The sequence below is a fragment of the Leucopleurus acutus genome (genome assembly GCF_964270905.1).
Source record: "Leucopleurus acutus genome assembly, chromosome: 7".
Classification (NCBI taxonomy): domain Eukaryota; kingdom Metazoa; phylum Chordata; class Mammalia; order Artiodactyla; family Delphinidae; genus Leucopleurus; species Leucopleurus acutus.
This window is the reverse complement of record NC_139150.1, coordinates 85,809,349-85,824,041: the sequence shown is the minus strand read 5'-3', so window position 1 is coordinate 85,824,041 and position 14,693 is coordinate 85,809,349. Positions and strand designations below refer to the sequence as shown.

At 40.6% G+C, this 14,693-nt stretch overlaps 1 protein-coding gene across 1 annotated transcript in view; it reads right to left on the bottom strand.

Moving 5' to 3' along the window:
• Nucleotides 1-14,693, bottom strand: part of LOC309963822 (aminopeptidase O-like) — a gene marked incomplete at its 3' end in the record, with an annotated part of 71,440 nt that overhangs the window by 2,192 nt on the left and 54,555 nt on the right. The window contains exons 2-3 of the mRNA XM_082842353.1: nucleotides 12,784-13,696; nucleotides 189-355 (exon numbers count right to left, since the gene is read on the bottom strand). Of these exons, the coding sequence (XP_082698479.1) occupies nucleotides 189-355; nucleotides 12,784-13,559 (943 nt within the window). The 5' untranslated portion in view covers nucleotides 13,560-13,696. The remainder of the gene's footprint in view (nucleotides 1-188; nucleotides 356-12,783; nucleotides 13,697-14,693) is intronic.

Genomic DNA, 14,693 nt, shown 5'->3' with positions numbered 1-14,693 from the left:
GCCATGCCTAGGCTTCCAAGTGCCTCTCCCCATCCTGGGCTGTTTTCTCTGACAGGATGTTTTATAGTATGTTCAGTCCAACCCAGCTAATAAAGGAGCTCTTTTAAAGTGGAGAAAAACACTGTGTTGGGTTGCTGGGTCCAGCATGTGTGCAATACATAAAGAAGCACAGAACACATGTACAGTACCTTCCCGAAGCTGTGTTGGCTTGGCAGAATTTTCCCCACTCATTAAAACAACAAAAGATGCAGCTGCTCGAACCGTAGCCTGCCATGTTGACATGGCAACGGGTGGCTCCTGGCATGGAAAAAGGGCCCTGTTGTTTATGGGCGATCCCATAGTGTAAACACATGGCCTGCAGAAGAAAGACAAAGAAACAAAGGGGGAGAATCTTTAAAATGAGTTGTCACTTTTCTCACCACCATGGTAGCGAAGGTTAAGTTGAGCTTTCAAAGAGAAAATATCTCAGACTTTGTAGCTGGCTGGTTTCAGAGCATCTTGAACTGAAACTACCAAGGGCTGTGTGAATAGCTGAGTGGTAATTTCTCCCAAATGAATTACTTAAACATGTAAAGAGAGTTTTTTGTTTGTTTGTGTGTTTGTTTTTTAAGGGGAAAAATATTTTTTTGGATAAAGTTTTAAATACTAGTCTGCCAAGTTAAAGTTTACATTAACCTTGCCCCTCCCTTCAGGCCCTTAGGCCTTCGAAAGAAAAAAGTTTTAGAGACATTCTTAAAAAATTGTGGAAAATATTCTGGAAAAGAAAATATGTTTAGCGACCACTGAGATATTAATACTTAGAACGAACAAGCCGGTGGTCTCAAATCCAGTGCTGGCGGACAGATACCCCCAATCTTGGAAACCACCACCTCAAAATGGAACCCTTGTGGGAATCCTTGTGTGGAGGCCAAGAACAGGGGTTGGCATATCAACAGGACTGCAGGTCACAACAACCAGACTTGTGACGGGAAGGCCAAGTGCAGAGCTGTTACCAAAGCAAGTGCAGGAAACCAACGGCATCACATTAGGGCTCATTCTGCTACAGTTAAAAAACACAAACCCACACATACCAAGAACAATCCCTTCCATGATTAAGTCACAGACAGAAATGGAAAAAAAAATCTATGAGATCAAAGAGATCTATTCTTTTAACACCACAGAGGAGAAAGTACAGACTGACCCTCAGGAAGATGTCTTAGGAAAATGTTTCTACTTTTTGCTTTTCAGGAGTTATGGCAAATATGATATAGTTTTAATCAGCTTGATTTATAGAGTAAATAATAGAGCAGAGCACTACCTCTCTCTCATAAACTGGTTTTCCTTTTTAGTTAACATTGTTATGACTGAACATTTATTGTGTTCTTACAATAAGCAAGAACACACAGAACGATGGCCCCACTCCATCAGTCAGGGTCCGGGAAGGAAAAAAGAAACCAGTCTAGGACTTAATAAACAGAGGTAATTTAATATAGGGAATTGGTCATACAAGTAATAGAAGTGCTGAGAAGCCAAACAGGGGAGAGTGAGGCAACTCAGAGATTAGCCACAGTGGTAAGGAGCTGTGACTCTGCAGGTTGGAGGAGTTACTGTTACTGGGTGTTACAGGGTCATTTGACAGAAGCCAGAGTCACAGTGGGGAATGTCCAATGGGTGCTGGGACCAGGGAGACTCAGTCATTGATGGAGATGCCAAAAGAAGCAGAAAGAGGGGAGCAAATACCTTGTTTCTCGCCAACTCTCAAATGTTCCATCAATGCCCCGCATTGGCCAAACCTGACAGGAAGCCAGAAGACGAGGCAGCCTGAGAAATGAGGTTCCTTGTCATTCAGAGATCATAATAAGAGCAGAAAATGGACCTTAGAGCAAACAGGCAGTCTACCTCCTAGAAGTGTATATGCTGTGATAACTCATAGAATTGACATGAGGCAGAGAAAGAAGATTAGAAATTCAGAGGACTTTAGTCCTGGCTGGGTTACCAACTCATTAAATGGCTATGGAAAAGTCCCTTGACCTCTCTGAGTCATATGCAAAATGGGGATGGGGGGCAGGTATGTGACTTCTATTGTCTGTTCTGGTCCATAAACCTATGATTATGTCCCAGAAACATAGATACAAGAACAAAGGCAAATTTTCATGGAAGGCCCAGAATCCCCCATCGATTTCAGTGAGTGCTGAGCTCCCACCCTGGTCCCCTTGGATCCCTGGTTAATTGACTTAGCCTTAGTTAACTGCCCAACTTCAGGTTGTTTGAGAACCTAATGACAAAGTTGCCTAAAGCTACCTCCTCCTAGGCGGGGCTGCTGGTTGTGGTTGCCTGGGGTCGGTGGGGGGGAATGCTTTAGCAGCTCAAGTTCTGAAAATTCCACCTGTTTTTTCCCAAAAGGCCCATCTTAGGGAAGGATCCCAAGACGAAACGTATGGTCAGTGGAAACGGAGTATATTGCCACTGGCCAAATGGCAGGTATAACTCCTCTTCCTCTGACCATGGCAGCCATTGAGAAGCAAGGCTTTCTTTCTCACTGAAGCAGAATGGACCCCACAATTTTGCTCAGCTCATGAGCTTTAGGAATCCACTTCCAATCTAAGTAGACTTGTGGAGATAAACCTATTTGTGATGCTCACAGGAAGTGGGAGGCCCTTGCCTAGAGATCGCCTAAGACTTTCTCTGCCTCATGCACAGGGGAAGCTGACCCCATATTATGGTCCTAAGTCCTAGGGTACTTAGGCCAAGTCTGAAAGTATCTGTGCTCTCTTGCCTTTGCACGCAGCACCTCATTTCCCTCGGGTGACTCTGGTGCTACAGGTCTTCCCTTCCCTGCACAGGGAGCAAATCCTCCCCCAAAAGACTGGCTTGCCCAGATGTTTGCTCTCCTTCTCCCGATAAGCTTGGGTTGGAGGTCATGCTGGTATATTATTATGCATTCCACCTGTGCCCTTAGGTATGTGGTCTCCAAGGCTTCCTCCATCAGCCTCCATACTCTTTCCAGAAGAAACAATCAGATTTGAGATGAGGTCATATGTGAGAGACACTGCAGAGGAAGAATCAGAAAGACATAATGATTTGCTGCAGGAAAAGGAACAGAAGGCCTCTCTGAGGTAACCAACTTTCAAGATGGACCCCAATGACCCCTGTCCCTGGTATTCACACCCCTGTGTAGCCCCCTCCCACATTGTATCAGGTTGGCCTGTGTGACCGATGGCTATGGCAGAAGTGATGTCACTTGTGAGATCAGATTATTTAAAAATCTGTGACTTTTGTTTTAGGGGTTTTCCTCTGTGTCTCATCACTTCCTCAGGACAGGGCAGGGGGGGCCATGTCATGAGGACACTCAGGCAGTCTATGGAGGAGCCCACGTGGTAGGAACGAAGGCCTCTAGCCCACAGTCAGTGAGGATCTGAGGCCTGTCAACAACCTTGCACGTGAGTTTGGAAGAGGATCTTCCAGCTCCAGCCAAGCCTTGAGATGTCTGTGGCCCCGGCAGACAGCTGACTGCTACACTGTAAGAGATCCTGGGCCAGAACAACCCAGTTAAGCTGCTCCTGGATTTCTGACTCTCAGAAACTGTGTTTAAGTTTTGTTCTTTTAAGCTGTTTAGTTTTGAGGTAATTTGTTATGCAGCAATAGATAACAGAATTTTCTCAGGTTTCTGCCTCAAGGGAGAAGATGGATCATGAAGCTATTAAACAAGAGAAGAAACTAAGGGTACCAAGCAGGTCACAGGAAGGGACAAGGGAGAAGGAGAGTTCCTACCTGTTTAATTTGCATAGAAAGGGCTTTACACACCATATGGCAAAGGACACTTGTATGGACACAGAGACCTCAATTTCCTAACCCCAAACAGTATAGTGTCCAACAATGGGACTGAGTGTCTGAAATTAGACCTATCTCAGAAATTTAGAAATGATGATGTTATGAAGTAGTAAGTTACTGAGGCTGCAGGCAGATCTGAGTCTGGGTATCGTACACAAATAGGGAGGTGGGGAGGGAATCCTTCCATTGACTGGATTTAAAAAAGCATGTTATCACCATCATTTCCTCCCCAATTCTCTATTATTTCCCCCTCTAAACAGCCTAGTTCTAGATATTTTGTTCTAGAGTTTTGTCCTGATCCCCTGTCATCCTCTTGAAGGCTCTTTTTGCATTGGCGCCTGAAGTCTCCCACCAAGGGGATTAGATGCCTGGCCAGACCCCAGGAAGCTCTCACCTCCAATCCTCCCACTGTCCCCACAAGTCTCTTTCTCTCCCCTCTTTATATGGCTGGGGCATCCTTTCTGCCAAAGTCTATATGTTTTCTTTCTAGCTTTCCACTTGGTCTCTAGAGCTATAACTCTGAAAGTATAGATCAATTCATCTGTCTAAAAGCCACACCCATAAATATACCCTTGTCTTATATGACTGAATCACTTTCTTATTGGAATGTTTTCAGAAATAGGAAAACAATCCTAGGCAAAATTTCTTGAAAATGTAGATTCCCTTCATGTTCCCAGTCTACTCCCTTCTTGGCCTTTTCTTCTTTCTCAGCTGCAGCTTCACTCCTCCCTCCTCAACACACTCAAACCGAGTGCCAGTGACTTCATAACCGATGGCTTTTTCAGCTTTCACAATCTGATATTCTTATGCATGTCACACGTCATGGTGCAAACGTCTAAAACAATCTAAAGTTAAGTAACTACATTTTAACAGGGATGAAAGCTTTAATCCCTGGATAAAGGTCTAGTGGTGGAATTTTGGGCATCCGACAGAAAGTGGAGAACTGGTCGACATAAGGTCTTCACGGAGTTAAACCCTCCTGAAAATCATACTCTCTACGTGGTGACTCCTACCACACACACATTCCCCACCCCTCCCTCCCCCCGCCCCTGTGTCCCAAGAGGGGAGGAAAATCTATGTGCATTTATAAACATGCTCTGCAGTTATCTGGGTATGTAATCACCGAAAGAAATGCAGCTGTGTTTATTCAACATGCACAGCCTTACACCTCGGCCATGTTGCTAAAATGCTTATGGGATAGATGTTTAGGCGCCAGCCTGCAATTCTGATGTTTATAACTTCATTATTTCCCAACTGAACAATTTCTTCCAACATGAAAAGGAAAACTCTCTTTCACCAGGGCTCGTTCTACATGCCCTGGGATACCCACCCGCATGGAAGACCCCCCTGGAGAGCCCAGACTAACTGCACAGGAGTTGTGGGAATGGGAGGAGGCCACTGAAAATCAGAAAGAAAACAGGGTAAGATGGGGGTCACAGGCAGGCCCGTGGCTTGTTGCGTTGAAAGAACTTCTAAATTGAGGAAGAACCTGTCAGAGTTACAATTACTTCAGCTTCTTGTGTGTATGCGGAATAGTCAAATGAGGATAAGATACACTATGCTGCTATGGTCTGAATGTGTCCATCCAAATTCATATGTGAAATCTTAATGCCCAAAGTGATGGTATTAGGAGGTGGGGTCTTTGGGAGGTGCTTAGGTCATAAGGGCACAACCCTCATGAATGAGATTAATGCCTTTATAAGAGGCCAGACCGAGCTTCCTAGCCCCTTCCACCATGTGAGGCCGCAGCCAGAAGTCGGCAGTCTGCAACACAAAAGAGGGCCTTAACCAGGACCTAACCATGCTGGCATCCTGATTTCCAACTTCTAGCCTCCGGAACTGTGAGAAATAATTTTCTCTTGTTTATAAACCATTCGCTCTGCAGTATTTTGTTGTAGCAGCCCAAATCGACTAAGACATCAACTAAACTAACATGTTTGCTTGTCTTTTTAGGAGAAGCCATCTTTAAAGCCATCTATAAAACTTGTAGGGAATAGATTCAAACCATATATTTTCTTTATTTTCAGTTTACTATATGCATGTCTTTTTGCGGTCGGAGTGAAAGGGGGTTATTTTTAGTTTAAAAAAATGTTTCAAGTTTCACCACGTTCCATAAAAATCACCCATTTTCAGAGACTTGATTATCACAGATCAACAACTGGGGAGAGGGCTGCTTCAACAGACTCGGGTAGGAGGTGATGAGCCCCCTGTTGCTGTGGGTGTGGCTTGATGGGATGTCTTCCCACACTGATCTGGTCACTGGAAGCCAGGGGACCACAGATGTGACAGCTCAGTGGGTCAGATTCTTTTATAAACTCCCCAGAGTTACAAAGTCTTCAGGCCTCCTCTAATTCCTTTCCGTCTGTACTCCTTCCTGCACCCAATCTTTTTTATGGCTCCATGTTCTCATTAAACCTAAGTTACAATTTCCATTGTAGGTAAGCAACCCTCTTGCTTTCTTATTACACAAAAACCAAGAGCAGACTACTAAAACAGGAAGTGTCAACCACAACTCTCTCTCACCCCTATACACACACACACACACACACACACACACACACACATTCTCACACACACCCCTTCTTTATTATCATTCTTCTTCATGGCACAGTCACCAAAACTGTGACTCACCAATCATAATAAACATATATGGCAAGTTCAAGGAGAATGCTGCTTTGACTTGGATAGATTTTGTGTATGGTCAAAATGGACTGGACTGAAAGTGGCTTTGAGTCAGAAAGTCACCTCTCCTTTAACAGAGGTGTTTTGGGTGCAAAATAAGCAAGCTGTTTGTACAGGCAAAGATAGTACTTTTCATCTGGAAGTCCCTTGTGAGTGTAGGATTTCATGTATGGAAAACATTTGGAGGTCCTCTCACGGAATTTTCTCATTTTACACACGAGGAAATTAAGCTCCAGAGATGTAAAATGACTTATCTGAAGTCACATAGCTAGTTGGCAGCCCAGCTCTGAGTACTCAGTTCTCTTGGCTCTCACTTTTTAGATTCTTTTCAACACTCCAGGCTTTTGGTTATAGGTCATTTTGATTTGTTATCTTCTGTTGATGTTTGGTGATTCATGGTTTTTTGTTGTTGTTGTTTGGTTGGTCATTTTTGTTACTTGTTTAAATTAAGACAGTCCATCATTGCCTTTTCTCGCAAGACTCAACTGGGATTCTGAGAAATAGACACCCATCTAGACAGTGCAGCAAGGGGATAAGGAGGCTGAAAAAGAACCCTTCCAAACATTTTCATGTTTGGGATTATCAATTCCTCCTTTGCAGTTATACTATGATATTATAGAATTAATGGGTATTTCTCCTCCAGTTCTCATGAATTTTACATTGGTTTCTTGATGCAAGTAGGGGGGAAAAAGGTATTAATTACAGAAATGTTCATTTTAGACCTGAAATCTCTTCTAAAATATCTTCTGCTCATTCTTTTAATTTTAAAACTTAATAGTAAGATACAAAACAATGAAACTATTTTCGTGTTTGTGTGTGTGTATGTGTGGTGGGGGGACATGTTTTAACATCTGGTTTCGATATCAAACTAAAAATACTCCAAAGGTCTACATCGTCCTTGGTCCAACAGCTGAACAATAAATATAATTTAAAAAAATCATTCCCTCCTTAGTATTTTGCCAACATCATTCTGGCTTTGTCTAAAACAAAGAAACATCATACTGATCTAGGAAATTTTAAATTTTAATATCACTTTAAGTTATAATGTATTTTCCTAGTCAGCTACCTTTAACAATGACCCAAATAATTACAGTTTTTAAAATAAATTTCCTATGTTTAACTGAATTTCCCCTCCATTCAACTCATGTTCAGTGATGTCATCAGCTTAAGCAAGATCTCCTAGACCACTTGGCTGGTTCCACGACTATTATAATGATCCAAAGGGAAAAAGGAATGGGTTAACAGAAAAAAATGCTTTGGTTTTAAATAACATTTTATTCACTGGAATGGAAAAAAGGCAGGAAAATGCAGAAAGTACATAAAATTTGAATAAAGATTTCCATTTTTTTAAAGATTTTTTTTCTTAAGTATGTTGAGGCTCTAGAATCAAAAAGATATTAAGGCCTCTTCCTGTCTAGCTTAGCAAGTACACCATTACGCATTCTTGGCTGTTCCAGGTCTCATCAAAATATTTTCAAAGGGCACACATACTCACACACCACAAAAAAGTAAACATTTTTTCCAAGAAGCATGTGTCATATTGTTAAGTATGTGGTTATTTCATCAGTCAGTTTTAAAGGTCACCTAAAATCCAGTATCTGAATGATGGAGGCAAGAAAGAGCACTTAGGTTCAAGAGAAGCCAGAACCCCACAATGGCTAAAACAAAGTAAGAAAATGTAGTTTTGTTTGTTTGTTTGCGGGCCTCTCACTGTTGTGGCCTCTCCCGTTGCAGAGCACAGGCTCCGGACGCGCAGGCTCAGCGGCCATGGCTCATGGAACCAGCCACTCCGCGGCATGTGGGATCTTCCCGGACCGGGGCATGAACCCGTGTCCCCTGCATCGGCAGGCGGACTCTCAACCACTGCGCCACCAGGGAAGCCCAGAAAATGTAAAAACAAAGTAAGAAAATGTAGTTTTTATATTTCCAGCTATTTTCATTTTAGAACTAGAATAACAATGAGGAAGAAGAAATGATTAACAATGATTGAAAGAAATACTCTTATAGCTGCAAATACATTTTCAGTTCTTGTCCAGAGAACACTGCTACTTGGTAAAAATGGGATGAGAGCTCTTATGAAAGAGGAATTTCAGGATGGAAAGATGATGATTTTTTTTCAAATTTGAAGTTTATTCTTTAATGAGTTTTTTATTTTATCAGTTTTAGATTTATTTTTAAAAGTACAAAGATAAAACACAGTCCCCATATATCCCATACCCAGTTTGCCCTACAACTTACATTAGTATATTTGTCACAGTTGACACATTATTATTAACTAAAGTCCAGACATTAACTAAACTACTCAGATTTCATTAGTTTTCCTCTAAAGTCCCTTTTCTATACCAGGTTACTACCTTAATTTTAATCATCATCCTTAGGCTTCTCTTGACTGTGACAGTTTCTGAAGACTTTATTTATGTTGGCCTTGAGAGTTTTGAGGAGTACTGCTCAGGTATTTTGTTGAAAGTCTGATTTATCTCATGTTTTTCTCTTGGTTAGACTGGGGTTATGGGTTTTGGGGAAGAAGGTCACAAAGATGCCATTTGCATCACACCATACCAAGGGTGCATACTATCAATGTGACTCATCACTGTTGATGTTAACTTTGATCTCCTTGCCGAGGTCACGTTTGTCAGATTTCTCCAATGGAAATTTACTTTTTCCCCCTTTCCACACTGTCATCTTTGGAAGGAAGTCACTATGAATAGCTCACACTTAAGGAGTGAGGAGTTATGCTCTACCACGATAAGGGCAGAGTATCTATATAACTTGGACTTCTTTTGCACCATGGATTTGGTTATTCTCCTCCATTTCTTTATTTAAGTCAATCACTGTTTTATATTACTATGGACTCATGGATATTTATTTTATACTTTGGGTTATCATCCAAATCTATTTTTTGTTTTGTTTTGTTACTTTTTTTTAACATCTTTATTGGAGTATAATTGCTTTACAATGGTGTGTTACTTTCTGCTTTATTAAAACTATTTTATTTTGTTGCTCAGTTTGAGTCATTAGGAGTTCTTTCAGATGGCTCCTTGGACTTTGACAGACACACGTAATTCCAAGTTCTTGTTGCTGCTCTTTGAGCATTTCCTTATTTTCTGGCACTATAGATGCTCCAGCTTCATCTTGCATGTTGCCTGCCCCAGTCCCAGCCGTTTCTCCAAGAAGCCCTGGTTCCTTTACTGGAGAATATATTAGAAGCCAAGATCCAGGCGCTAGGGTACACTCACTGCTTCTAAACCCACTCAGCTGACAAACAAGGAAATATATGTGTGTATGCTATCACTTGCAAACAACCATATCTATAATTATTTCTATATGCAACCATCTGTATCTATGGTATGCTAAACATGAGTTCATAGTGATGTCTCCAATTCTAATCCATTTCCACATGGATCATTCTAGCCTCCTCCCCTTGCTCATCTGTAATCTCCCACTTCAGCAGTGAGAAACCTGGCTCCCATCACTTGCACCCATTTACTAAATTGCTCAATTCCAGGATACATGTACAGTGGTACCAGTATTGTTAACCTGTACCCCCATGGGAAGCAACTCTATCAACTACAGTACAGTATTTATGTACAGTTCCTTTTGCCTTTAGCCTTACAGATTCAACTCATTTCCAAAGTTACTTAGGTCAGTATCTTTTTCCTCTACTCCCTTCAGTGAGGTTGTTTCATACATTTTTAATATAGCTAGATTGTTCTGTCACATTTTACATTTCATCCTAGGATCCTCTGACCTCTTGATTATTTATTTACATATTATCAAACAAAATAACAAGTTTTATTCTCAACAAAGGGTAGGATAAGAGTGGGAAGGGGAGAAGCCACTGATGGAACTTGAAAGGCAAAGTACCAGTTTAGAGCTTTTCTTAAGTTTCTGTCTAGTATCTGCTTAAAAATAGAAGTTTATTGAAAGCTAATATAATTTGTTTTTTTAAATGTATTGAAATCTTTGCATACAATAAAGGACATGGTAAAAATCAAAAGTAGGAGACATAGCTCCCTTTCACAATTAACACATGGATTTTTGTAGGAGCTTTCAGTAACTTTATTCAATTTGTTGAATAAAGTTACTTGTAAAATGGGAATAAAAAGTTTCTCATCCAGACTAAGAATTTATAGTAGGCATATGGATAGTATTCTGCCATTCAAGGATAAAAATGTAACCACTACTTTAGTTTAATAAATGTAGACTCTATGCCTTGAAGGAAGTAAGCTCTACCCAGTTATATTTTTCACACAATTGTGAAATTTTACATTTTCACACAATTATATTCATAAAGGATTGTAACCCTGATGATTACTATTTGCTCATATCACTAAGCAATTATTTCTGTCTAGTAACCTGGGATCCTTGGGCATTTTAAGTCCTCACAGTATCTAAACAGTTACCAGTATATATCTAGATTTATTCTTAAGCATGTGGGAAAATTTATATAGAGAGATTTGGTGGTCATTCATGGAAGATTATCTTGACTATAATAAAATTCCCCAAAAAAAAAGAAAAGAAAAAGGAGAAAAAAAATCTTTGAGGATTAAAAAAATTTTTTTATCCCTGTAAGGCTGCACAAATGCCATTTATTTACTAACATATAATCACAAACTTCCAAAAATACACCTTAAACTCCTGCTGTGATCATGTGTTTTACTGAATTTTCAGAAAAGGAGACATCAAGAGTAAATTCAAGTCAACCTTTCAGGAGCAAAATGTGCCCACGGACCTTCTGAGTTTCTTTAAGGAAACCAGCATTTATCAATAACTCATTCCTACTCAACACTTTACATGCAGTGTAATTCACAAGTCTAATCTCTCTCTTTGTAGTAAGCACTGAGAAGAAAGCCATGTTTGAGGCCATTACTGAGAATTTCTTCTAAATACTGTCGATAGTTTCTTCTTCCCCGTTATTCTAATTCAAAAATGAAATATCTGAGAGTATAAAATCTAGAATTTCCTAGTTAAATATTCAGAGACAGTATATTGTCAAATCTTACTGAAAAGCCCATCTTCAATAATTTCAAAAAAATCTGAAGATACAGTAGGAACACCTATTTCTTTCCCTCACAGACTCCCAAGAATATCAAACAAGTTATTCTATAGATAAGTCACTATGCTTTTGTACTGATGTAAATTTGCACCACCCCTGCACTATCCCAAAGGCCACCTCAGACTCCAGCAGAAATGACAGGAAGCAAACTCATTCTGAGCAGGGAGGGAGACCAGAGCAGGAGGTAAGATTAGAGGCAAAGAACGGGATAATGAGAGCTCAAAGTCAAAGTGATGCTTTAAAAAATATGATGTAGAAGGTTTTTTGGGGGGTGAGTTGGGGGAGAGACGTAAGCAATTTACCGAGACCACTGCCTCCATTAAGGGAGTCCAACGCTATAAAAGAAGGCGCTGAAAACAAGCTCACAGAGATGAACGCTCCTCCAACCAAGATCTGCTATAATTATTGTATTGCTTTGCAGTACATTAGCACAAAGAAATAGGTAGAATAATGAGGAATCAATAAAGTTTGATTTGAAAATTCTCAAATTCTAAAAACCCTGAACAACTGTTAGAGGACAGGCAAGAAGAAAAGAACAAATGACTGCCTAAATACCCACCCTCTGAACATCGATGCCTCATCAATTCCTTCTCCCCACACAAAAAATCAGCAGTCTCCTTGGTGTCAGATACCCAGAATCATGGTCAAAGAGGCACGTGTGGACTCAGCAGGACAGACTGTCACCCTCAGAACCAAATCCTTCCAGTGTTTGAGGGTTCATATTACATAATAACTGACAAAGTCCAGGGAGGCATTGCTGCCAAGAGACAGGTACAGTAAGAAAGCCACAAAGCAGAGCTGGCTTTATTTGGAAGCACTTTGCCAGGCTTCACACCAACCCAACTTGGCAGCCATGTAATCCCTCAGGGGGAATATGAAGGAACTTTGAGAAAGTATTTGCTCAAAGATACATATCGTTTCCATCTACAGTACTGGAAGCTGCCAGCAGAGATCTCAACAGAGAGCTAGGCTCGGCATTTAACCATTAAACCTGACTTTCAGTCTCCTAACTCAGAAATACAGGGGCTTAATAAAGTAATCTTTTCATCCTGACTTAAGGGAAGTAATCCTATTAAGAGTTCAGCATGCCTGGGAATTTACCTGCTTCACTGTGGGTCGAAGGATTTAAGGTTAGATGGGTAATGCCACAATAAAGAGGAGTGTCTTTACATAGACTCACCTCCCGGTGTGTAAGATTAATGGGCAGGGGACTGCAGAGTGCCCAGATAACCTACCTGCCACTCTGGTCTGAGGTCCACGTAACTGATCGCCCCTGGGGTTTGGTTGTGTACTGTATCCTTATGGCATGAGGAAAGTCAGTAGCTGTCTGAACCCCTGTCTTCCTGATCTGTAAGCTCCAAGTGTCAATGTCAAACAGGAGTTCCCCACAACCAGGAGCCTGGCTGCAGCGAGCATAATAGTCTAACTGCTCCCTCCAACGATCTGCAGGCAGAGCCACGAGTTCACGTACAATCTGATTCCTGAGCTTGGGAGACCTTGTAAATTTTTCAATACCTGGCACAGCAGCAACATCCACCTCCTCAACCTTTAACACAGATAAATCACAGCAGTCCAACACTAGCAAAAAATCCTCACTCCCATGATTCCCTGTGTCACAGCAGTACTTTGAGCTAGAAATCCCAGAAGCCTGTTCCTGGTTGTCATGGTTACCATCTTTACCAGACGTATCTTTTTCACCTTTACCACAGATTACAAAATCATTATATCCCATTTTAGATGAGACGGTCCTTGTATTTGTTACAGGAATATGGCAGGGTTCAGGCGTCCTAAATTTGCAGGCTTTGTTTGACTCTGATGGGTAGGTTTCCTCGGTGGAACTACTCTGTTTCTTGGATTTATTTCCAGACTCGAAGAAAAGCACTATGGTGCCCTCAATGATTTGACTTTCGAAATCCACATCTAAATCCAGTACATAGTGCTTCACAAGTATGTGGCTGGTGTTGGCCATGAGAGGCAGGTCATCTCGGGAAGGATCCAGCTTTATGTCCATGGTATAGGTGTTGTTCGAGAACTTTGTTAAAATCTCAGAAGGGGCTTCCTGTCAGTCCCAATCTTCCAGAGTCATAAATGGCTGCTTACCAAAAAACACCCGATGTCACAAATTAGGGTTCCACAACTTTCAGTCCCCTGGTAAAGAAGAAAAACACAATCACACAAAATTCCAAACAAGACCCTTTGCTCCTGCAACTGCTGCTTCTGCAAGTTGACTACCTCCTTAAATAATTCCCCAATGTAGTAGAAGCTCATGGCTAGAAGGCAGACTAATCTTTTTGACTGACATCAAAGAAAAATTACATTATGGGTTTCTAAAAATATTTCAATTATCAATGGAATGAAAGGGGCCTCCACAAAACCAGAAGAATCATGTTCCTAACTAGAACAGTCCTTGTTTCGGAAAACAGCAATTGTTAGGCAAAAGTGTAACATCACTGTACCTCTTGTTTTAAAAGATATTAAATGTATCGTTTCTAATGCGCACCAAAAGAAAAGGGATTGTTTCTCTACTGTGATTCTAAGTAATAAATGTGAATGAAGGCTAAATGGTCTCATATGTTTTATTCTTTGAGAGTAATCATTTAATACATACAATGTAACTCCAGGGATTATTGTACTTTTCACATTAGGACTGCTCTCATATCAGCACTTCCAGTAAATTACAGGAAAATGAGCCAATTTACCAAGAGTGCATTCTAAGTATTCCTTTGAGATTGTTCATGGAGATTTTTCAAATTTATAGTTAAATACTCAAGGTATATCATTACATCTTAATAGCTGAAAGTCCATTAACATTCTGGATAATAGCCTTCTTGTGGCAAACGAAAAGGTCTTCTCATCTGAAAAAAAAAAAAGGTATGCAAATGCCTATAAAAGGAAGGAGAGAAATTAAAACGTGGAAACAGATGTTGTAATAAAATGCCCAAGTTCTTCATAAAAGTTCTGATCAAAATGTAGTCCTATTTTATAACAGCAATCCAGCTAAAAGAAAAATTATTTGAAATTATTTCAGTCCCTGTTGTGTACCTAATTTCTTTCAGCATATTTTTTTTTAACCAAAAGTGGAAAAAAAAAATGGCAGGGAAAAAGAAACAAAAACTCTGACAGAGTAGATTTATTTAAAATCACT